The 25,602-nt window shown below is 39.8% G+C and overlaps 3 protein-coding genes across 5 annotated transcripts in view; 2 read left to right on the top strand and 1 right to left on the bottom strand.

Annotated features, from left to right (window-relative positions):
- Positions 1 to 25,602, top strand: part of mcamb (melanoma cell adhesion molecule b) — a 74,350-nt gene that overhangs the window by 28,851 nt on the left and 19,897 nt on the right. The window contains exon 2 of one of the 3 annotated variants that reach the window (XM_055226167.1): positions 12,070 to 12,197. In XM_055226167.1, the coding sequence (XP_055082142.1) occupies positions 12,131 to 12,197 (67 nt within the window). In that variant the 5' untranslated portion in view covers positions 12,070 to 12,130. Of the gene's footprint in view, positions 1 to 11,965; positions 12,198 to 25,602 lie in introns of those variants that run through there. The other 2 variants (XM_055226168.1, XM_033976716.2) reach the window with 2 other exon arrangements.
- On the top strand, positions 152 to 2,053 carry c1qtnf5 (C1q and TNF related 5). Its single transcript, XM_033976715.2, has 3 exons — positions 152 to 252; positions 1,062 to 1,304; positions 1,395 to 2,053. Exons 2-3 carry the CDS (start codon positions 1,076 to 1,078, stop codon positions 1,913 to 1,915), a joined length of 750 nt encoding a protein of 249 aa, XP_033832606.1. The 5' UTR covers positions 152 to 252; positions 1,062 to 1,075; the 3' UTR covers positions 1,916 to 2,053.
- On the bottom strand, positions 3,984 to 6,700 carry rnf26 (ring finger protein 26). Its single transcript, XM_033976714.2, has one exon. It carries the CDS (start codon positions 6,239 to 6,241, stop codon positions 4,901 to 4,903), a length of 1,341 nt encoding a protein of 446 aa, XP_033832605.1. The 5' UTR covers positions 6,242 to 6,700; the 3' UTR covers positions 3,984 to 4,900.

Genomic DNA, 25,602 nt, shown 5'->3' with positions numbered 1-25,602 from the left:
TAAACATTTATACTTCTTCCTCTTCTTCTCCTCTTCTCATAAACCACAATCTTGTCATATTTTGTGCAAATGTTTCCCCAAATTCTCCTCCCTCTCTCCTCCCCTCTGTCCTCCGCCCACTTCAGGCTTTAATTGGGTTTTCATTACCATGTCCTAAGTTTTCTTCAGTCTCGCTCAATGTTTGGAAAAGGGACGTGTTCACTGGAATTATTTTGTTCACTTTTTTCCAAATTTCCTCTGCACCCTGAGCAAGTAAGTAATTTAAAAACAAATGTTTTCATAGATTTTTATAAACATTAGAAACCTTCATCCTCATGCTTCTTTGCCCTTTTGAATGTTTTAATGGCTAAAGCTTAAAAGTTGGATTAGTTTTAGAAGACTTGGTTAGACTATTGGTTAGGCATTTTGCAGAGACTCAACTCAAAGTCAATAGTAAATCCCATAACTCTTCCTTGACCTGCAGCTGTCGTTGTTACAGTAATTACTGACTGTTGTATCCAAAATACAGAATCTGTACAGTAGAGCTGAAGAATGAAAATGAGCATTTTCCAGGATTATTCCACCAAACAAAGAAAAGTATTGGTAGAGTGTAAATTTGAATAGAAAGCTGTTTAAATAAATATAAAAGTGTGAATGGGGGTGTAATTGTACAGGATAATCTACATCTACTTCTCTATAGTAGCCGTGCTTGTTTAGTGTAAACACGTGAAGTGAGCTGGTTTTAGTTTTAATAGAGTTTTTTTTTAAGTGGTATGTCATTAGTGTATTTTACTTAAGGTTACTGTGAGTTTAGTGAATTTTATTTGTGTCTACTCTGATAAGACAAAATAAAATGTGTGTTAGTTACTACCAACACTGGTGTGATACTGCATACAGCTGATAAACAATTAACTGACAATTAATTCCACAATTTTTCCATCAACATAAGCAAATATACTCATAAACAATGCTACTGGGATCTTCACCATGGTAACACATGCAAAGAAACTTTACCATACATGCCCATCAGTTATGTTATGTTCAGTAATGTCACATGTGAACATTACGTTTGCTCGCTCTAGGTTGTGACAGTGAAATGACAACTCTTGGACAGCCTTCAGTCTACTTACTGCTGATGTTGCAAGTGTGTCTTTCTGGCCAGTTGGATGACAATAAGATTCCAGCCAGTCTGTGTGTAGGACAGCCTGGTATCCCGGGATCCCCAGGGGTCCACGGAAGTCCAGGTCAGCCAGGACGAGATGGGCGGGACGGAAGGGATGCTGCACCTGGAGAGAAGGGAGAAAAAGGCGACAGGGGTGGCACAGGTAAACTAGTTTATGGCCTCTATAAAAAGGTATATTGTGTAAAAGAAAAAAGTGTCATGAATACTGACTACTGACTGATCACATTCCTAGGTGAGACAGGACAGCGTGGCCTGACAGGGGATAGGGGCGACCCAGGGGAGAAGGGAGAGAGGGGCCAGCCTGGAGAATGTGCTGTTGCCCCCAAATCTGCGTTCAGTGCCAAACTGTCAGAAGGCCTCACTCTGCCGCTCAGCGTGGGAGACACTGTGCGTTTTGATAAGATTACCCTCAATGAGCAGAACGATTATAATGCAGAGACAGGACGCTTCACCTGTAAAGTTCCTGGAGTCTACTACTTTGCGGTCCATGCCACAGTGTACCGCTCCAGCCTGCAGTTTGACTTGATGAAGAATGGACATGCCGTGGCCTCTTACTTTCAGTTTTATGGGAACTGGCCCAAACCTGTATCTCTGTCTGGTGGGTCCCTGCTGCACCTTGTGCCAGGAGACCAGGTCTGGGTTCAGATGGCCCTGGGAGAGTACAATGGCTTCTACACCAGCTCCAAGACTGACAGCACCTTCAGCGGATTCCTGATCTACTCAGACTGGAAACACTCGGCAGTCTTTGCATGATGTGTCCTTTGAAAGGGAAACAAAAACAAAAGATACAATGTTATAGTGACTTAGAGTATGAGTTACAGTCTTCTTTGATACCTTTCTTGAAATTATATTGTGGTATGCCTCAGGTTCATTATTTCCTTTTACTTTAAACCAACAAAGATTTTTTTTGTCTGAAATTTAAATAAAATGAACAAAAGTAAGCTAGGTTCATTTAGTAGATACAGCATGTTATGAACTGATTATGACATTTAAAATGCCTTTTAACTTGACTTACTTTAACTTTTCAACTGTGTCTGAATGCATTTCCTAATATAGCCACAACACAAAACATTGCAAATTATAATTCAATAACATTTAGCAAAAAGAAGAAAAAATGTACCTTGGTTCCACAAGAACTCTCCATGATGTCACCACATATCTTCTTTATTACAGCTCAGGGTGATTTCCTTGTTAGTGCATTCACCATTTTACTAAAAAAAACACCCCTCCCTCTAGGACAGATAGAATATTTTGCAGATTTAATCAACTTTCGCCAACATGCAATTCCCATTAGTTCACAGCCAGTAAGCTTTTCCCCATATGGGTGCTGCTGGGTGATGACCAGGCAGACAGTGACATCACCGGCCGGGATATGGTTGGTATTAGACCATTAGAAAGAACGCTGTAGTCGACGTTTCAGAGTCTATCTGTGTAACAAATGTAATTGTAGACAAGTCTTGTATAAGGTTGTCTTCTAGGATAACAGTAAAATGTCCTGTGCACTCTATGCAACATCAATGTACAAATAAGCACAGGCTATGTAACAGGCTATGCATAAATCCCTTCTGCTACTCTACACCTCCTCCAGAAGATGTCAGTGGTGCGTTAGTATTAGTACGCAAAACTGTCAAAACTTTGCCATTTTGGAGTGATCGTTGATAACAGCTGCTGCAACCACTGGACTATAATGTCTGCAAATGAAGTAGGTTTGGGGCTTCTTTGGAATTTAAGAAATCCACGGACAATAAAAAATGCAGACCAGTCTTCTTTGCGGTGGGGAGCATGAATGAAGTGAAATGCCTTACCCCAGCCTATCCTGAATTGAAACCCTCTTTGCACAGACATAAACAGATCAATAAGGTGTAGCCCCTCCTCTATCTGCACATAACAAATGTATGACAGCTGAGCACATGCAATGCAAACCAGCGTACAGGGAACTATGGATCCACAGTGAGTCGGACAAATTCATTTACTTATCCATAGCCATAGCCAAAGTAAAATTAGTGATGGGCTGTTTGCATGCACATGGACCTGAGCTGCTTCCTTCAAGATGGAGTCCTGACCAACCACATTAACATGTTTACATTATGGAACAGACTTGAACTATAATATTAACCTTAAATCTTTGCTGAATATAGTATATAGCAATTCTACACCCCACTAGTGGCGTGGTCCACTATCACACGTTACAAACTTGCTGTCAAGTGTATTTTCCCTAAACTAAACTGACCAGTAAAAAGTGGTCACTTGTATTCCCATGAAACTTAAATAGAAACATGACCTCATAGCATGTATGCATAAGAAATTTTTCTCTTTCACCAGATCCCCAAAGGGAGGTTAGGGGTCAGCTGCAGCCCACTACTGTTTATAAGTACATTTCAGTTGACTAACTATGTTTACCCTGTAGCTTGCTCACTAGGACAAGATTAAAGCAAACACTGAGGGCTGATAGAAAGTCACAGATGCTCAAAGAAAAAAACTTAAAACAAATGGAGTTACACAAGTTTAGACCAACCATAGACAATTTTCCCACACAGCTCCTGACCTGGAGCACTGGGTTAAAAGGAAGAGGAGCCCTAGAGTATAAGGCTCTCCTGACATTAAACCTCTTCTCCTCTATTAAGTTAGAAAAATGTCCTGGGCTCACAGGTCAAAAGTTGACCAATTTGTGTGTTTTGCCATGAATACAAATCATATATTTACATACATTAAAAATAACCTTGAATAATGTTTCTTTCCATCTTAAGATTGTCAATGCTACAAAGAAATGTAATTAAACGTATATAAGTATGTAAGAATAGACTGTAAATATAATATAAAACTGCTTATGAGAATTACAGCTGGAATGGTTTATTAAGAGGTCAAACAATCTTTACATTCATATTTTCAGTACAATATTAATGTCAAACAGCTCTCAGATTCTTTCAGCATTTTAGGAATTCCTGAATAATTCTAGTTACAACAGTCTGGCCTCTTTAAAGGGAACATTTGGAAGACCCATTGCCATTATTTGTCCTTTGGCACTAATTTACAAAATAACAGACAGAAATAGAAAATGAATATAAAAAATAAGATGAAAAAAAGGTGGATCAACATATTTGCATGAATTTAATTAATGGCACACTTCTTTAAATCCAACATCACCTAATTCACATGAGCAATAATGGAATAATATTGGTAGTTGTCCAATGTAAACTTCCAACTTAAAATGTATAACAAACTCGGCCTGGTTTGGTTATAGTCCCCTTAAAACTGCAAATGGCCTTCTCACAAGAGTAATGGTGAAAAAGCAGCTTTTATAGATTCTGTGACCGTAATATACCTCTCATTGAAAAGCGAATTATGCCAAATGCACAAAAATAACTGCATTTAGTTGGAGGTGACAGACAACAAAATCAATGTTTCTTTTTAAAATTATAACTGGTTTAATCCTGACAGAATGAAGCAAATGGTACAAGTATTTAAAAACCTCAATAACAGACTAAAAATACTGCTGTACAAAAATTATTGTGCACTGCATATATAGCGTTGTTTTGTTCCCCCTTCACAGCTTGGATTTGCAAAAAACAGAAGCCCAATTTACTTAAAATGGTTGTTAATTACAGCATCAACAGTTTCTTAAGGCCTCTATTACCACAACCATTTAAACATTCAAACAATCATTGGCCTTTTGTTCAATTTCCAAGTGGCATAAAATAAGTATACTTTTCTTTTTTTTAAAGGAAAGTAGCCCCACAATTACAAATACACATCCATAGTATTGAGGATCATATGACGGCACAGTGGGCAGTTCTGTTGATAGATGGGTTGTCCAAGTAATATGTTAGTACAGTCTCTACATAGACACAGGTGCCGACAGGGCAACAGAACCACAGTTTTGGTAGAGTCCTGGCAGATCACACACTTCTTCCTCTCCTCCTGTTCCTTAAGGAATTTTAACAGATCTTCCTCAGGTGTACAGTCTTTGTCTTTGCTGTGTTTGTTTGGAGCTTTGTGTGTGCTAGAGGAGGGCACTGCTGAGTCTGACTGCCCCTGGTTTGTGTTCTCATTAGCTCGTCCATCAGGTGGGTCTCGTCTTTCCTCTTCCTGTCCAGCAATACCATCACCTCCTGCTCTGTGCGCCCTATCAGGGCGCCGAGCTCTCAGATCCAGCAGCTGACTACTGTGTCGGGACACCTGCTGCCACAGTCGCCTCTCCAAAACATACACATGGTGCACTATTCTTTGTAGTCGCTGCACTGTGTCGTTTACATACCACTGGGCGGTGTGCAAACTTGTACCAATAGATTCTACAAATCGGCACAGTCTATGAAATAAAGGAAAAGAGTTTATATATTCCACAAACCATGAAGCTGCCTGACGCCTCAGCTCTGGGTTCAAATAGGCAGTCGTAGTCACAGCTATAATAACAGTTAGCAGGAAGCCATAAATGTTCAGCATAAAGATTTTGATGAACACATAGACCAATGAGATGAAAAAATCTAAAAGTACTTTAAAGGGCTCCCATAAAAATGCTGTGGTCCCAGCTAGACAGCTGTAGAGAAAGGTGAGAGTGGTAAGTGTGAGCTCCATTACTTTGTGCAGTGGACTGGACACAGTCTGTAGCACACTGACAGCCCCCAGGTATAGGTTTTGAATGGCAATGAGTACAAAGTTGACCACTGTGTTGGTGAAGTAAACCACCAGACTGATGACAATACCACATCCTTCTTGCAGAGACAGCAGACCCCGACAAAGGTGATCCTTCCCACGGATCAGGATGTGCATGGACAGGTAACCCACCATCTTTAGACTCTCCAGGAGCCCCTCCACTGCCAGTGGCAAGCTCCCGAATACAGTCACTGTTCCGTGGGCTATATCTGAAGTGGCTTCTGCAATGGACAGCAGGCATAGCGAGGTGTAATTACAAGTCTCCAGCAGTAAGTATAGAAGAAGAGTGGGGATACTGCTAATGAAGGAAATAACAGCCAGGACAGTTCGCACCAAGCTGTGGACGATCACAAAATTCAGGTCCAGAAGCAAAAACACGGCGTCCAGACATTTTGCGGCAGTGGAAAAAAACAGATTCACCAAACCCATTGTAACATATCACAGTGTTAAGTTCTGCTTATCTGTGCTTAGAGCCATCGGATCTCCACACCTAGACAAAGTCCATGGTGACTGGTTTGCTTCATGGAAAATACTACATTTCTGTCTCTCCAGAGAACGGCAGCCCGATGTCTTCAGTTCTTAGTCGAGACGCAATAGATGCGACGAGAATTATGAATACATCACCTAAAACAACGAGCTAACGCTGAAACTGTCAGTGTAGCTCCATGCTATCTGCACACGTTAGCGAGGCGGATGTTTGTGTTCAAATAAACTCACAAACTTCCGGTCCGTCCTTGAGTTCGACTGTGGTCGTATGCGAACCGATCTGCGTAATCGTCATAATAACAAGCTTTTTGGCGGGTGAGCCAAAACTATAATATGGAAGAAATAGATAATACATAAACAAACCTCGATACATCCACTGAAGACGCCATGTTTGTTTTCGGTCATGTCAGCTGATCCAACCTCACATCCGCTGCATGCTGGGACAGTGCGTGGTTTGGGATAGTTTTATTTGTAAATTAAATCCAACAGTAATACTAATACTACAACGAATACTACTACTACTACTACTACTACTACTACTACTACTACTACTACTACTACTACTACTACTACTACTACTACTACTACTACTACTAATAATAATAATAATAATAATAATAATCATCATCATCATCATCATCATCATCACAATAATAATAATAATAACAACAACAGACGACAACATTCACATCTAGGGTATTGGCATCATCAGTTTATTTTTGTCTCATCTTCCATTAGCCTACACAGTAGTCTTAAAACAATAAAACACAATTTTGGAATCCAGAATTGCACAGCTGTATTTCCTTCCTTGCCTTATGATTCATTTTGTCCCATTTGTGGAGCTACATTTTGTTACAAAGGAAAATGTACAGATATGATCTTGGGATATCCTGTTCTGAAGTGTTGGATGCTTGTCAAAATGTGCAGCATTCAATGATACATTTGGGGATCGGCAGGAGCAGTACAAGAAACTATAAAAGGTCTTACACATGGCATTGTTTTCTGCAAACCGCTTGAAGAGCCTCTCCTTTTATGGAGAGCCACCTTCCTTCTGGTGTCTTTGTGGGACAGTTTCCTCTGTTTGTTTTCCAGATGACCAAATCCTTCCTTTCTGTGCACACACTGTAGGTAGCAACATGAAAATAAATGTTGCTTATGAGGGTACTTATTTTGATTGGTTGTTTGGGAGAGGACCTATTTCTTGTTGCACAGAATCTTTGCCACAGCCACTATAACCAAACTCTTCATTCATCACAAAGTATTTGCATGTGTTTTGCAGTAAGTGACCACTGGGTGAAGTGATGCTGGTCAGGACACGGAGCAGTAGTTTGAATTTCACTCACTAATTGTGACCTGCTGCCTCTGCAATGCACTGGGAGACTAAGGTCACATTGGTCAAAATATATTATTTTTGGTGTGGCCGATACATTGAAATAGTCAGTACCAGTGTGGAATTTCCCCTCAGTGAGATTCCTGCTTTCTTCTCAGGACCTTCATGACGTCTGTGCATCTGCAGGATGTCCATTAGTTTGCAGCTTCCTGCTTTATGACTCATTGATGATATCTGCCCTTTGTCAAATCTCAAAAGGATGCAGTCCTGAGTCATTACTCCTGGTTACGATCATTTTTTTCAGTAGCACAGTAATACTGTTGTTCTGCTGGCATATTTGCCTTCTTCCTAGAATATATGTAGCTTTTCCATGTTGCAATGAGGCCATTTTGCATGAGGAAATAATGAGTCAAAAAATACAACTAATCTTTTGTTTTTATGATCTTTTGCCATGATGTCCCCATGACTTATTTATTGTTTATTGTGATTATTGTCCTATTACATATAATCACCATGGAGAGGGAATGTTTAGATCTTAGCTCATGTTGTTATCAAAGTAGCTCTTTGTCGCATTAGGAGCGGTTGTGACAGAGATTAGCACAAATTCAAATTTCTCTCCCACCCATCATTGAGCCCCCTCACCATACCAGAGCGCACTCAAAGCCCCCTGCTACACAATGGTGGTCTCTCATGTCCAACAGACTTACCCCCTAAACAACTGGCTCCTTGGCCTGGCCACAGTGACACGGAAAGAATGACTCCTTTTCGCATCTTTGCTTCCACTGGCTTTCTCTTACGCCATTACCCTGGTCAGATAGTACAGGTCATAAGAAACCAGTTGGCACACTTACTTCTACCATCAGAAAATCCCAAATGAACCAGTAAAGTCTAGCCATAAACCAGAAGTGGAATGTTTATGTTCAATCTTTTACATCTCATTCTATTTAAAGCCATGAGAAGCTGGAATCACATTTTTTGCATTCCCCCCCCCCCCCCCCCCTTACTCAGTCCTCTTTCTCAGACTTATCGCCACAGTGTTCCCAAATGTTCTGTGCAGGAAGTGTCACATTAAAAAGGTGAAGAGTGGACATTCTCCACATTGTATCCACAGACAAAGTCAAGCTGTCAGATACATGTTCTATATGCATGTTATGTTGAATATTTTCTCAAGCCACGCCTGTGCTGAACTTGACTATAACTCACTGACCTTAAGTTAACAATGTTGTTGTTTGGGAACAGTAACTTCTTCCTATCACCTCAAACCATATGGATTGGACTTCATCCTATAGGAAGTGAATGCACTCAACATAGCGTTTTAACACCCCAACAGTGAGTCATAGTGTAAGATAGCTGTATAGATGGCTCTTTGAAAAATCACACACAAAGCATACAGTCACCGGAACGGCATCTTAGCAACATTGACGCTCTTGAGTAAAGCTTATTGTCTAGGGTCAAACAATTGTAATTGTAATTGTGCCTGGTTGTATAGTGATATAGGCAATCCAGAGAGGAAGTTATGTTGAGCTTTAGACAATATGGGACAATTACTGTAGCAGCCAAAGCAGAGCAGCATCACTGAGTCGGCAAAAGTGTTATCAGCTTTCACCTCTTATTTCCATCGAAACACACAAACATTCATATCTCCAGCAGCAGATCTGGTGTGAAGGCAAAAGGAGGGAAAGAATAACACAGAATCAGAGTGAACATAGCTGAACATCATCAGGAGCTGTCCACTCAAGTGCAGACGCCAGTCAGAACAGCGAAACATTTTTTACTATCAGGATTCAGGAAGACCAATGTTCCCTGTGCTTGCTAAAATTTGGTTGAAGTTACAAGTAGGGAAATGCTAATATCGGATATTGAGTCTATCCACAAAATGTATACTATATCAGGCAACAGCTCCAGTTTAAGGATTTGGATCACCAACCACTGTTGGTCCAGTATGCTTGGACTTTATTCAAACAATAGAATAGAATAGAATAGAATAGAATAGAATAGAATAGAATACATTTATTGTCACTACACACATGTACAACACCATACACATGCACAGCGAGATTAAAAACAACTCACCCTCCAATACAGACATGGGACACTTACAACACAGTATAACTAAAATAAATAAGTAAGTGCTAGTGTCAGACATTAAAACACCCCAGACTACAACTCTCAGTCAAACAAAATTTACAATTACCCGGTAGTAAATACTGCAGAGTCACATACTGCACTTGATCATGTATTGCACTGTATTAGCTATTGCAGTGTGATAAATATTGCACTGTGTTAAATATTGCACTGTATAAAATTTTGCACTGTATTAAATATTGCACTCGGTCAAACATATTGCACTGTATTAAATATTGCACTCAGTCAAACATATTGTACTGTATTAAATATTGAATATTGCACTCAGTAAAAATATTGCACTATATTACAGTGCCATAATACTGATACAGGTTATTTAAGAATAAATAAGATGTTATGATCAGTTTCTTACAAATTATTGGTGTTTTAAGGACACAAATATGCACTTTTCAGTCTTGGTTCTCACTTCAATCACAAATAATATGGGAACTACCATCAACAGCTGTCTCATGTAACATACTGTGACGTTAATCCTCTACTCTTTATTAGCTGTAATACTTTTCCATAGATGCCATACAACAAAAGTTTGAATTGTGTAGAAATATTTTAGTGTTTTAGTCCAGGGTAATATATTGTTGTAATTACTTCACTTGTGGTTGTAGTGTCATGCATGGCAAGGTAATATTGTAATTTACAGCAGCTATATTGCCACACTATTGCCTCAACCACATCAATTCAAGAAATGTTGTCCAATAAGGTTCAGGGACTAATTTAAGATCATATATTTTCCCATGCGGGCATTTGACCCCCCCCCCCCCAAACACCCACACCCCCCCCCACACACACACACACACCCACACACACACACACAGACACACACCGACCCACACACAAACACAAACACACACACACTCTCAAAAACACACACACACACACAGACACACCCCGACACACACACACACACACACACAAAAGTTCCCAGCTCCACCTAACTGAATAACTTCTACCCAGCTGTCATTACCCGGGAATATCAGTCATTTCTCTATTGCCTTGTCCTTCCTTTGTGGCCCTGTGTCAGTGGTTTGGCAGAGCTCTGCAGCAGACAGGGGTTTCCACCAATAAAGGTTACATATTAAAGCTCGAGCATGTCTCATCCTTTGATCTGTCTCCAAGAGCTAGACTCAGCAAATGTTCACACGGGATAAAATCGTATCAAGACTAAAGGTGGAATGCATAATTTTAAGTAGTTTGGCCTAATTCAGTAGTTAGACTCACCCTTGACAACTTGATGGCAGTAGATTATAAATTTAACACTGCACAACTGGAAACAAAGTGGGAAAACACTGTGGCTTTTAAGATAGCCCTACCAATCAGCATCAGCATCAGCATCAGTGAGTCTATGCCCAGACCCTCCTGTACACTAATAGCATATGCCATTTTCCTGGCATATGGCCAGGCAATGGCCTTATAATTACCAAGGATCTCCAAACTGTTTACACCAAGTCTGCTATCTCCTGTTGTGTGCTGTGTTCTAGTTTGGTAAAGGCTGTACTTCCATTTCAAATATGTGCTGACAAATGGGTTTAAATCCTCCCACTGCCTTAGTCTACTTTAATGTCTTGATATATCTTCTGGCAGTAAGTGTGTTTTTACTTGGACTGTTTAGACTTTCTACTCCCATGATATCTTGTCCATGTTAAATTTGGCATCAGACATAATGTAGGAGTCAGATCTAGGATTTTATGACGGTCTGATGAAGATTAAACGAAGCAAGGTCTAACAGCACATGCAACTTAGCTGTAAATAGTCACTAGGTTTTGAAGTAAAAAGACAAAAATGTATTTGGGCAACTCCACTCAACCGTGACTGTTTTACGCACGCGGTTTTTATTTATTTAATTATGTATTTTTATGTTTTATGGGACGTAGGATATACTAACAAATTACATCACAAAGCCGCGGTAACAAGGCAAAAATAAGAGTAGTTTAGTAGTACGTTTAGACCTCCATCTTACCGTTCATTTCACACAAGTTCCTCCTTTAGCGCACTTAAAAAAATCAATTAAATCACATGCTCTTCACGAACAAACAGCGGTCTGCTCATCTCTTTATAATAACTCAATATTTCCTTTGTTTAAGTAACTTGAGAGAAAATATAAAGCCTAAACATTACCCGTTTTGTGACTTGAAGAGATGTTTTTACAGTGCACGACCTCCCGGCTCTGCCCTGATTTGCATCATTTGATGGTGCGCGCTGCTCTGCCTCACCGCCCCCTCTCGCTTCCTCTCGTTGAGTTCTCCAGGAGGGCCACTCTCACAGTCCCTCCTCGCACACCCAGGACAGACAGGCAGGCAAGCAGGCAGGCAGGCAGGCGCACGGACACAGGGACCCCAGCGACGACTACCATCACTACCGCTATGGCTGCACGGGACACCAGCTCTCTGCTCGTCGTTGGACTTCTACTCTTCTTTCACACCTGGGGAGGTCAGTGAAAAAGTGGACCGATTATGCCATTCATTGACCATGCAAGAATTCAGGTTTTAGTTTAAGAAAAACTTGCAACATGCCGTGCCAAACTTGTGGCGCTAAACTGCTGCATGAGACCTTTGGAATGAGGAGAATTACGCACGACACTATTTGTTGATATTATCCCAGATGCTTCCAGAAATGTAGGCTATTTTTGCAGTCTATAAAGGGCACTCCAAGGTAGACTCCAGAGTGGTGAGTGTTGCCAGATTATAGTTGATAGTAGCCCAATTATTCTCATTATGTCTCTCACTTTCCTGTGCAACTTTATGTGTTATTTGGAGTGTTCACTGTGTATATTTTTAGCATGGAGCTCTCTGTCTGCGTTCTGTCAGCTCCTGTCAGTGTGCAGTGATCATGTCTGGCACCGTGCTAGTGGTGGTAAATAGCTCAACTGCTGTATAAGTTTGTCCACAGAGCAACAGTTACAGCCCACTGCACTGTTATTCCCAATTGAATCATGCTGTGAAATAAGACTACAATTTCAGTATTTGTGTATGGCTGGTATGCGTCAAATTCAAGTGTAGATTTCCCTAACAGTGCTTCCTCTCTACTTCCCTTTGCGCATTGCCTCCTGATTCTCCACACTTTCTTATCAGTTTGATGGCCATGTGAACTTTCTTCTACCTCATCCCTCCATTGTGCTGGTCCCCTGATGTCTACGCCCTTTCTGCCGGTGACACTTTGAGGCCTCAAACTTCTACTTCCTGAATCTCACGTTTTCTCCCATTTGTTACCCTCATGTCACCCTTTGCATAACTAGGATACATACCAGTAATGATCATGTGCCACTGATGTACTAAAAATAGAGTTCCATCCAGCTACAGGACTCTCAGAACAGTATTTAGCCTTAGGTATAAGTTCAGTTAGTTGTCTGAAAGGGCACCTGGAATAAAATTTATATATCACTGCAAAGAATAGAAGTTTGGGTTGTTTTTTTTTTACCTTAAATGTGCACTTATGCTGGTTGGGATTAAAAGTAGAAGGAAGGACAGAGAACGTAAAGACCTCTCAGTATGGAAAAAACTGCATGCAAGAGGGCAAATGATTTTTTGCTGATATCTGAAGAAACACAGGAGTTGAGATGTCCATAAGGATGCATTTCCTGTTGACATCATCCAATCACTGCAGGCCAAAGAGCTGTGACTGGGGACCTGACTCCTTAAAGGTCATCTCTGTGTGCGACTGAGGCTTTGTCAGTCTGCCCCAGGGCAGCTGTGGCTACAATAGTAGCTTACCATCACCAAGTGTGGAAATGAATGAATAATGACTATAGTGTAGCGCTTTGAGAGGCTTTGAAAAAGCGCATTACAAGTGTAAGCTTTTGTTTTTGTGCCACAGTTCCATGTGCTCTAACAACTGCTAGTCCTCAGAACAAGTGAGCTGGTGGCAAACAATAATGCTCTTGTTGAAAGTCAGACCACAGCATACAAAACTGAGGACTAGCAATCTGGGAAAAGATCAGCAGCATGGCAGAGCTGGTTTGAAATAAAGTTCCTTACTTCAGACATATCTTCTGATTTCTTTTCAATGGTTTTACACAAATGTGTGCACACAGCTATTGAATCAATGTTCAGGAGCAGGTAAGATGCAGTTGCTTAGAGGTTTTTGACCTCTCCCTTGCACCAAATGCTTTGTCAAGTGACTCTCAAACACTGGTCCAGACAACCTGGATGAAACTAGAACTAAATCATGACTTTGTGGCCTAAACGCGATATAAGTGTATTGACTGTTAAAAACTACATTATATGATACATTCACACTTGGATTGCTCTTGGTTTGAGCATATGTGGTTTAGCTTTGATGTAAACCTGGCTTGATCCTTGTTTATTCCTGGTTTAGTCCTAGTCTAGTCCTGGTCTAGTCCAGGTTTAGAAGTGTACCTTATGCATACAGTTTCAGAACAAATGTAATGTCTTCTTGAATGGTAACCATCTGATATTTGGTTTGCATTTGTGTGACTAAAGTTGTAACTGGCACATGCTGTGTTATCAGTGTTCAGAAAAAGCAGTTGAGATGTTCCCATGCAATACCCTCCACAAGAAACATTCTTAGCCTACAGGATACAATCAAAATTGCAATTTGAATGGTTGTAATAATTAATTTTCTTCTAACATCTGAACATGTAAAAAAAAACCTGCTAGCTTAGATCTCTAAACATGTTCTGAAATGCATGCAAGTCCTGTATCAGTTTAGCGATCTATTATATAAAACGTATACCTTTAACAGAAGGCTACTATGAAAAACACATATTTAAAATGATTCTGTGCAAATTATACTCTGATCTGGGTCAGCAGTATAACTATTTTTTAATGATTTGTTTGTATTTGGGAAACATAATGCAGACTCACACTCTGAATACAGACAACATACACAGCCAGAGAAACATTGGTGAAGTGTAGAATACCGTTATTGTTGTAATTTCCTGTGCTCTCCTTTTGTTGTAATGGCAACATCGGCTGGCTATTCATGAGACACAAAGGAAATGCAGTGGGCTTCTGCTTACATAGTACAGCAATGCAAAATGAATGCTATCACTAATATTATGATAGTACTATAGTCAGTATAGTATTGTCACACACCAGCCATTATATATTTCATTCTAATAGCAAAAGTGCTTATGATTTGCTGTAACAGTAACCTGTTATTATAGCTTATGGCCATGGTATTGTGCATGCTCCTTGGAGAGAGCTTTTCCTTATCTTGTTCAAGTCTGGCAGTGACAGATTTGTTTCAGATTTTGCATCATGTAACTAGATATAAACATAATGGCTTCCGTCTTTTGTTCTTATTTGATTGTATTGGGTTGGTTTGCTAGGCCTTTGTGACTGTATGATTTTATCAAAGGTGTTAATGGAGATGTGATTTCAGTAATAGCACGAGTGGCCAGCTCATTGATAAGAAACACAGCAGTTTAGGTACACTGAGAAAAAGTCAGTGTGTGTTTCTGTTGTTTTCACTAAAACAATGCTTGGCTGTGATGGGTATTCCCCGCTGGGCTTTGTAATGGCCTGTGCACTTGGAGCTGGGGCAGCACAGGAGGCTTTCTTTTACTGTTTGATCTTCCTATTGATGTGAGTAACATCCATTATCACCATTACCTGGGTCAATACACTACAGTGGTGATAGAGGAGGCCGCTGGGTTATTGTCATCAGGGCCTTTGTGTCTTCATTTTTTGCAGCCGGGAATCACTATTTGTACAACATGCTCTTTTTCAGCTTATTTATCCGCTCGTGTTGCAAATTTCACCTCAGCGTAATAGTACAGTTGTAGCTCTGTTACTATATTATTAAGTACAACATGCATAATTACAATGTAGATGTTTTTAACAAAATACTATATTCTTTTAATACATAGTTACAATGTGAAATCTTCTTTATAAGATATATTTTTGACAGATGTTACTGTGGAATCCTAATTTGGGACAAAAGAAAACATATTACTTGCCGCAGACCTAGACTTTTGTTCTGTTTTGTGTTCGCCGCTCATACAGAGCTTTTGTTTATTTAAACACATACAATTACACATTCAACATTTTGACATGCTTCTGATTTAACTGCCTTCTGATTGTTTAGCCTGTAAGTTATATCTGCTCAAAGTACAGATTTTACCTAGAGAGAGTGGAGAGCTCTGTGGATCTCACTCAGCTTTGATGAAGTCGGACAGCTGCATACACCTGGTGCCAAATGCCCACGCAGCCATGAAACAAAGCAAATGCCCAGTTAGTCCCTGACAGAGACACAACTGCACACATGTCCAGAGAGGTCAGAGGTCAGCAGCTTAATGACCTATGGTCATCGTGTGGTATCCGTGACAATGTGAGGTGCAACTTCTCACTACTATTGAAGTTCTGTTGAACTTCAATAGTTCTACAATCTTATCTATGATTGTATCACGAGAGTGTTTGATCAGGATTCAATATTTACAATTCCATTTATTATCTTAATATTTTTCATCAATTGGGTTAACTTATTTACACTAGTCACAATAATAACATTTATCCTTCTATCAAGTCATAATTTCTTCTATGACAGGGTTGCAGCAGATGTGGCCCACCTAAAACACAAACACTCCCACAACTCCCTTCCCAAAGAATTTTGCCCAATTTTGTTATTTACACGTCTGTTTAAGCTATTGTAATGTCATGTGTGGTGCCAGCAAACAGCTAAGTTATCGGCTGTATCCACACACACTTTGTGGCAACTTTGCAGTGTTCTGCTTAATAAAAAATATAAATATTGTTATCAATGTTGTTATTCATTTCTGTTAAACGAGTAGAGAAAAATGGAACAAAAGTACAAGCTTCAGAACAGAAACCGCTAAGATATGTTTTTGCATCTGTCATGGAGACATATATATGCATCTCTAAAAGTGGCTCTCAGGCTCAGTTTTAGTTTTAGTGAGTTAAGTTCATTGGGGTGGTTTTCTTAAGGCCACTTGGGTAAAACAATGGGGAACAGGATGAATGCCTTTGTCTCTGCTGTGAACATACCATTTGGGGACTGAGTGAGTTTTTTTTTAAACCTACTGAAGCCCGTCTAGCTGTAGGAAGGCAGGATGTAGGCCTCACCCCTGCCGCTACACTCAAGACTGTTTATGTTATTTCCCCCCGGTGACTCATAACTTCTCCAAACCAAAGAGAATATCCCATTTTGTATACGCTTCTGTATCTGTCCTTATATTGCAATATAATTTTACTTAAGGAAATGGTAGTTACTCTTAGGTCATGGTTAAAATAACAAACCAGATGTACATGCTGTGCCTGCTCTTGCCCTACACAAATTGTCATGAGCCTCAAGCATGAACAGGACTTAGCAGTTCAATCAGGAGGACTGTTCTCCCATTATGTAACTCATGATGTGCATTATCTATGTTTACTTTTCAAATGATCACTGAGGTTTGCCTGTTTTAAAGTTACCAAACCAAAGGTGAATTGGTTTTGTTTTCTTTGAATGAACACATGGGATTAAGGCTGTGTTTTTTGTGGCTACTAATGAGCTTTTTTTCCATACCCAAAACCCCAAACCTTAATTCAAAATCATGCTATTCCCGCCATAATTCTACACATCACTAACCAGCTGTCCTACTTTGTCAATTGCCACAATGACATTATATACAGAGCTGTTTGGCTGAAATAGTGATCATTCTTCGGCACTGAAAGGGTGTGTAGTTTTACCAAAATGTTGAAATCGACACCATTCCCACTGCTGCATGGGACACATGATATACGGGACATGTGTGTATTATAAAGAGGTTAATGGTGTTGAAATCAGACTTTGCTTAGTGAATCTTTACATTCATGGCTAGACTAGTACTCTACGGCTGCGTCATTGTAGTCAGATAAGATGATGTGTCTGTTACTTTATCTTAAAAAATAAATGTGGGGATGTGATTTGATCTAAATAGGATTATCTTGTTATTTTCCCAGATGCACACCTCAGCCTGTGCCTCTGCTCTCCTATAAAGACTAATAGACAACATAATCAAATCAGTAATGCCATTAAGCTCTACACAGACAAGTCAGGCCAGTGATGTTCCGTATGAAGCTGCCTACTGTTTGCGTTCATTCCTCAAGTATTTGTGTGATACATTTTTGTTGCTACTGTAACTGAAGCACTGGATTTATGACAACAAGTTCAGAAGTCACCTGAAAAGAAGCTACTCCTTTAAGAAAAATGCATTTCTGTTCAATATGAAGTGAAAGAAGTATGTTTTGCAGACGGGCGTGGGTCGAACAGCTGTGCAGCAGCTGGCAGACATCACATCTCTGATCCCCACATGCACTCATTACTCTATGTTACAGTTAACTTTACATTTCATTGTGTGTTTGCAGTCTGCTGAATTTGAGTTAAATAATACCTCAAGTAGGGATGTGCAAAAACATCAGAATAATATATATTGTTTCTTTTGATGATACAGTTTTGATACTGTAGGCTGCTGTATCGATATATGTATTTTTTTTTTTTACAAAATTATTTTGTGACAGTGCTACAATGTTGTTTGTTTAGAAGAAGGAAAGTATTTCATGTAATACTTTTGTCATATTATTTTTTTTCTCTTTATTTTTACAGGGGAACTCAATGAAAGCACTTGGTCTCTCTTTTTCATGGGTGCCCTGTTTAAAATACAATACAAGCAGAAAAACAAACAACAAACAAGTTTAGAAGTCCATATAAAACATTAAAAAAGAGGTGCAGGTGTATGTATAAAAGTTACCAGTTAAAAGTTTGTTAACTGTTATCTGTTAACTGATATTCACTGTTTTGATGATTAAAATGTGACATTTTCATGTTCACTTTTCACAGGTAGTGGTAACAAAGACTAGTATCACAACCTTGATGTAGTAGTTATGTAATGAGCCTTTAAAGCAGTGACTAATGCAACAGTTTGATGAGTTCTTCTAATTAGTGACATGCACTTAACAAAATTCACTTCATTATGTTCATTAATCTTCAATAAATGGAAGATGAATCCACGTTTTTGTGAAAATGAGATTGATCATTAACTATGAGTCCTTTATTTTTGACTGAACTGTTTCGAATCAATTTGAAATACTTAATATCAAATAGTTTTGAATTGAAAGTGCACTGTATCAAGATATGTATCGTATCGTGACCTATATATGACGTTTGTATCGCAACTTCTCAATGATACCCAGCCCTAGTCTCAAACGTACTCCTAAAGTTGCATTATGTAACTTTTCTGGTGGAGAATATTCTACCTTTTTGTCTTAAGAAAGATTTCATTACTTTGCCTAGAATGTGTAAAACTTCAGTCGTCCAGGTACGATCCATAGTAAATGAAAATTATATTCTGTCAACTGGACAAAAAAATTTAGATTGAAGACATTTTGCCGCTCATCCAAGCTGCCTCTTCAGTTCTGGTCAGATTGAAAGCCCTCTCTGCTTGTGCATATTCAAAATGGGCCTTCAATAGATCAAAGAGAGTTAAAAAACAGGACAACAGAGACTGAGAACCTAGGAGAAAATGTGTAACTATTTCTTACACAGCTGGTGTGTCTGAAAAGCTTCAGACGATTTTCAGACAGCATTTCAAACCTACAAATACAGAAACTGGTTGGACAGTATCGCGAGCCACAAAGCAATGTGGTCTACATTCAGTGCGGTGACCGCATTGAGTGTTATATTGGAGAAACAAAATAGTAACTCCATAAGAGAATGTATCTGTGTAATCCCTCAGCCATCCAGGTCTGACCCATAGTAAAAGCCCAAAGTAAAATCCGTCATCTGGACAAAAAGTTGTATGAATGAAGACATTTCACTTCTCATCCAAAAGAGATTGTACCAGCAACATCGTAAGAGCTCCTCAGGACCCCAGTCTGCCGTAAATCTCAATCTTAAAGCCACTAACTCCACTACACTAACTCCTTTGAAGATAGTGAGGGTCTTAGCCAAAGAAAAGAAATGGTTTGATAAGGAGACAAAGAGGTAATTTTTGTTAGGAAAGGCAATCCATCTTTGAACAAGAATGTGGGCCTTAGACATAATTTCTCTCCTATTTATAACTCTATCCTCAGAACAAAATCAAAAGGAAAACAATAGTGAAGGTCAGTATGCTAACAGGTGTGAGAGTACCCATTAGGGGCCTGAATGATTATGCAAAATATGACTCAGGCACAGTTCACACTTAATGAAATCTGACCAGGGGGCTCATTTATAAAGGATTACGTAGGAATTTTCCTTGGCAAGTGTATACTCCTAGTGGCCATGAAAGGCAGCACCACACAAACTTCTAATTTATAAAACCCTACATGCGCACACCACCACACAATTTGTGCTTTATAAATCCCAAAGGATCCCAGAAGAGGATTCACGCAAAGTGAATCACAAACAAGATCTGCCTAAGCATGCGTTTTAGTACTCACACATTATAATATTTATGCAGTGCATCTTTGCAGATACGTCTCAAGACTTTGCGGAGAGCACACACCAGGGTCCTAACTGGCATAAAGACAACAAAGTTAGTAGGAGTTTTATAAATCCCACGTCTGGCGCAGAGGGTGCTAACGCAATGTGATGTGTAGTGCGTACACAAACCTTATAAATGAGGCCTCCAGAAATGAAGAAGCTGCTTGGATGCAGTGAAATGTCTTCACTCTAAAGCTTTTGTCCAGTTGACATAATTAAATGTTCTTTTGCTTTGCCTGAAATGTTCTGTATGGCACTTGACTTTTACTTTGAGAGAAAATGGCAGTGGATCTCTGATTCTGTAGTAGAAATACCATATAGGAATTTTGAGACAGTTGAGAATCCTGTGGCCTGTTCCTTTATTCACTTTGACTCCAAAACAGACCCACAGTGATTTGAAAGACTGTTGTACTGGCTGCCTTCATGTCGCAACCAGCCAATATATGTAAATAAGTGATTATGTGGGAATTGAGGGCAATGTGAGTGACACAATAACAGTAAATACTTGAACCACTAAATCATGTATTTCCTTGTCTCTGCAGTTGAATCTCTTACAGTGCAGTGGTGAGACACTGAAGACCTTGGAGTGGGATTGATTCTATATGGCATGATCTACAGCTGAGTGTGGACATGAGAACTCTGTGCAGGATCAGGTCTGAGGCATGTGCTTTAGATTTCTGACATGAAAGTGCAGTTTGAGGCTGTTCTGCAGTCTCCACTTTCACTGCTGATTCACTACACATTTCTAAAGGTGTTGGGTTGTTTTATAACAATAGATTTGATGTTGCCTGGAGATGGGAGGCATGGTATGATATCATGGGCAAAAAGGACAAATCTTGACAATTATCACAAGTATACAAAATGTACAAATAACTATTATCTACCTTTTTATGAGATGTTTATTGTTCCATCGTTAAGCTGATATCCCTAGATCTGATGCTGCCTTGAGCTGGACGTAAAGATAATTGATCGGTAACAGTGGCTGCGCAGGAATGCAACAATGAGCTCATCCATTGACTGTCTGTATGACTGACTACTCAAGTGAGAAGTCTTTTTCTGAGTCTGTGAATTATGTGCTCCTTCACCTCCTGTCAAAGGTCGGAGGTCAGGGAGAACCACAGTGCCGTCTCTGTCTGTTCTCTGCATGGTAAAGATGTGGGAAAACACAGTCTGCGCTTTGTGGAGGGCCTCTTCAGTCTGCTCCTTGGTGCCAGAGAGATGACCCGGTGAGCACCCCAAGGACTGGGGTAATTACAGGACAGGGTGAAAGTCGCTAATAGCCCATCCATCGCCTTTTGGTGACAGTACAAATTGGACTTAACTGCTTTAGGCTTGACGTGACTGAGAACATTTAGCTATGTCCTGATAAAATATTAATAGTCTTAGAATTTGCTGTCACAATGTGTTGACTGTATTATCGATTGGCTGCATTTTCATGTTGGCCCATAGCTTTAAAGAGCAAGGAGAGGAAATTTGTGTGTATCGTCTGCATGAGATTACTCATGTTCACATGTATTCAAGTGTAAGGTTACTTGAATGCTTAAAAGCATTCATTAGTAACAGTATGTAACCTAATGATGACGTCAAACCTTATCTGTGTAATCCCTCCATTGTCCAGGTCTGATCCGTAGCAAATGTAGTCTGTCAAATGGACAAAACATTGTAGGAGTGAAGACGTTTCACTGCTCATCCAAGCCGCTTCTTCAGTTCTGGTAAGAATACTGGTGGACACTGACTTATATTTATCTGAAGGGAGGAGCTAACCACACTGAAACTCAAAACACCTTTTGTTTACAGTTTCTGTTTGTAGGCTAGGTCTATTGTGCTACCTTGAGTGTGCACTGTGCCTGAGTTCTATATGGTCATTCAAGCCCATAATGAGTGATTTTTGCTTTGAGTCTGAGGATGGAGTTTTAGATACGGGATAGATGAAGTCTGATGCCTCCATTCCTGTTCAAGGAAAAATTGTCTTTCCTAACACAAATGGCTTTTTAACTTCCCTCTCAAACCATTTATTTTCTCAGGCTAAGATCTGTACCTCACTATCTTCAAAGGAGTGCTTAGTGTCTTTGAGATGGAGATGTACAGCGGACTGGGGTCCAGAGGAGCTCTCGTGACGGTGTTAGTGTATTCTCTTATGAAGTGGCTGTTTGGTTTCTCCTGTGTAACGCTCACTGCACTCTTCACTACACTGAATGGAGTAGACCACATTGCTTTGTTTGTGGCTTGGGGTTTTGTCCTTTGGGTGAACTGGTTTCTGTCTTAAAATGTTTGTAGGTTTGAAATAGATTGGAATTTCATACTGTCATACAGCTTTTCATGCACACATGTAAGGAATGGTTACAACTTTCCTTCTGGTTTCAGATTCCCTGCTGTCCTGTTTTTAGCTGTGTTGTTCCTTCTTCACTTTTCCCTCTGTGTTTTTGGGAACCACTTGCGCCCTGTGTTGTAGCGTACGAATAACAAATAACTGGTGTGAATCAAGCAGCAGGTATTGGTCAGTGTGTGTGGGTTTCCTGAACTTCTACTTGGAGTCCCCGATTCTATCCTGTAGTTACTGCACAATCTAAGAAGGCCAGTTTGTCTCCTTAGCCTCTTTGCGTATGAATGTGATATTTGGATCCACAGCATTGATATGTGCAGTAAACAAATCCAGATCTTAAATTTTGATTTTGGTCCAGTTGTCAACCATCTATCGATAACAATGTGTGGATGGAGTGCCTGGAAATTAGGCTAGTGCATGATAATAGGATAGTCTGTTGAGCCCATGGCACAGCCATGGATTTGCCAGCAGTTGGCAGATTTGGTCAGGTGACAGTTTAGCTCTCTCTTTTAGCTTAGTATCCACGCTTAACTTGCTAACTAATTCTTCTGTGTTCTCAATATGGTGCTCCGTGTTACCAACCAGAGGGGCCAGTATGGTCTTCAGATTTTTGGCCATATTGCATGTGATGGAGTCTGGTCTACATACAATGGGTCTGAGGAGTACTTCCTTTTTGTGGATTTTCAGGAGGCTATAGATGCAAGGGATGGAGTCACCAGGACCCCAGTTTGCCATATATCTCCAACTTAAAGCCACTAACCACTCCTTTGACAATAGTGAGGATCTTAGCCAAAGAAAAGAAATGGTTTGAGAGGGGACTTAAAGAAGCAATTTATGTTAGGAAAGGGGACATCATCTATTCCGTATCTATAACTACATCCTCAGACCCAAAGCAAAACAAAGAGGACAAAGAAAACAACAGGGCTAGCCAGGATGCTAATAGATGTGAAATCACTCATTAGGGGCTTGAATAACTATGCTAAGAGTCAGGTACAGTGCACACGTAGGGTAGCACGATAGTCCTAGCCTACAAACAGAAACTGTAAACAATAGGTGTTTTGAGTTTCAGTGTAGTTAGCTCCTCCCTTCAGATAGATATAAGGCAGTGTCCACCAGTAGTCTGAGCAGAACTGAAGAAGCTGCTTAGATGAGCAGTGAAACGTCTTAACTCCTACAATGCTTTGTCCAGTTGACAGATTTTATTTTTCTTTTGCTAGACCAAACTTTCTAAAGCATTACACTAAATGAAAATTATATGTAACATAACAATATGTAACAATGATGCCAGCAACCAAACATACCCACAATAAATACTTCTTACAATCGGTGTGAATAGGAAGACAGAATTATTGTTTATTTTTGCTTTAATAATTAATTTAAATGATAACACTACTAATATTTCATTAAGCTTCCCTTGTAGATATTGTTGGTCAAGGTTGTGTCATTACCACAGTCATATAATGTGGAGTCAGTAGGTCCTGGTGTGACTGACAGAAGAACACAGCGGGTACTGTACAGTGTCTTTGGCTGTACTTCATGCTGTTTAATAATAGATGTTGTTTTCCTCAAATAAAGCTGTGTGCTGATCTAATGGACCACACCAGCCTTTTAACCTAATGCAGCCTGTGGATGCTGGACACCGTGCCCCTGACTTCACTTAGCCAACTGCTACGTTGTGGCCTAGAACTGTTTAGCCTACATATCATCTCTCTCTGTAGTTAATACTAATTGGTTACTCATTTTGTATTAAATCTCATCAAGGGTATGCATATAGCCTGACCTCTTAAGCCAATAATATTTTAATTTTAAAGTTTATGCTGTGCAGAACAGTTTCTGTGTCGCATGGTTTGCAAAGGTTTATTCTTATCCTGCAAAGATTCATGGTCTAAAACAACAAAACACCTTTGGCAAAAACACTTTCTTTGTGGAGATATTAATAGAAACATATTAGATTCAAAATTGTAGTGACAGTTAAAATAACACTGGTTACATTAATTCAACTTACTGCCCGATTTCCCCCAACCCTTATATATCTGTGGCCTGTTCCCATTTCCAGTCACATTCCCCAAAAATGGACTGCCATAATTTCATTAAGTTCTATCGATCATATTTTTATTGCGTTTCTCCCAAACAGAAATAGCTTATGCCGCCAAAGGCACTCATTGTTTCTTGTATCTTTTGCTCCCTCGATACACAACATGTGAGATATTTTAAACCAACTTTTTGTGCTGTTAAGCTTTTGGCAAAGAAGCCATGTGATGCAAGTTGAGAACAGAGCTTCAGATTTTTGAGAAAAAAAATAGTTTATACTTTTTATTTAAAGAAGTTGCAAACTGTTACAAAATACAGTTATCACATGCAATGCTTATAACTGTACTGTGTTTGGTCTATATTTAGTTGTGATATGCCAGCCATCTCATAGTTACCCAGCCGCGTCATGGGATCTCTCTCGGGTACAAATCAGAGCTGTATAAAAATATGGTCCCTGCTGGCCTTTCCCATACTTCCAATTGGCCTGTGTTATTTTATTGGTGGTTCCTTGGTTGGGCTGATGTAAAGGGGCTGAGTGGCTGTGCTGGGACGTGGGAAAGGGGACAGAGCGGGGGCGAGCAGAGGAAGCTTGAGGAAGTGGCCTGCAGTGTTTCACACAGTCGCACTATAGGTTCACATTTGCACAGGCTGAAGTCAAATTTGATTTTTGGAAAAAAGTATATTCATGTATTGTGTCACATGGTTGAAAATGGGAAAAAGCCAAATGTCATAATATCTGAATGTATGTGCGTTTACATGTGACTTTACAAAACAGCTGAGTGTGGAAAGTTTGAGCAAGACTAGCTGCAAAGTTTGTTATCAGGGACTCTATGGGCTCAATAAAGACCAAAGAGCAGCTTATCAGACAGGGATTAGATGTAGGCCTGTGGATCTGTTAGGACTCAGCAGCAGTCACCCTGCATGATATGCCTTTTTAAATACTACATTCTACATACATCGTTTGTGGGATCATTATACCTAAACTGGCCAAATTTTGGTTTGTTCCCATGCTTAGTGGCTATTTTCACATAGGGCATCCAACATAACCTTAATGGACACACCTGCACTTCATAGAAGGCA

The sequence above is a fragment of the Periophthalmus magnuspinnatus genome, chromosome 13 (genome assembly GCF_009829125.3).
Source record: "Periophthalmus magnuspinnatus isolate fPerMag1 chromosome 13, fPerMag1.2.pri, whole genome shotgun sequence".
Taxonomy (NCBI): domain Eukaryota; kingdom Metazoa; phylum Chordata; class Actinopteri; order Gobiiformes; family Gobiidae; genus Periophthalmus; species Periophthalmus magnuspinnatus.
This window is presented reverse-complemented; position numbering and strand designations above follow the sequence as displayed.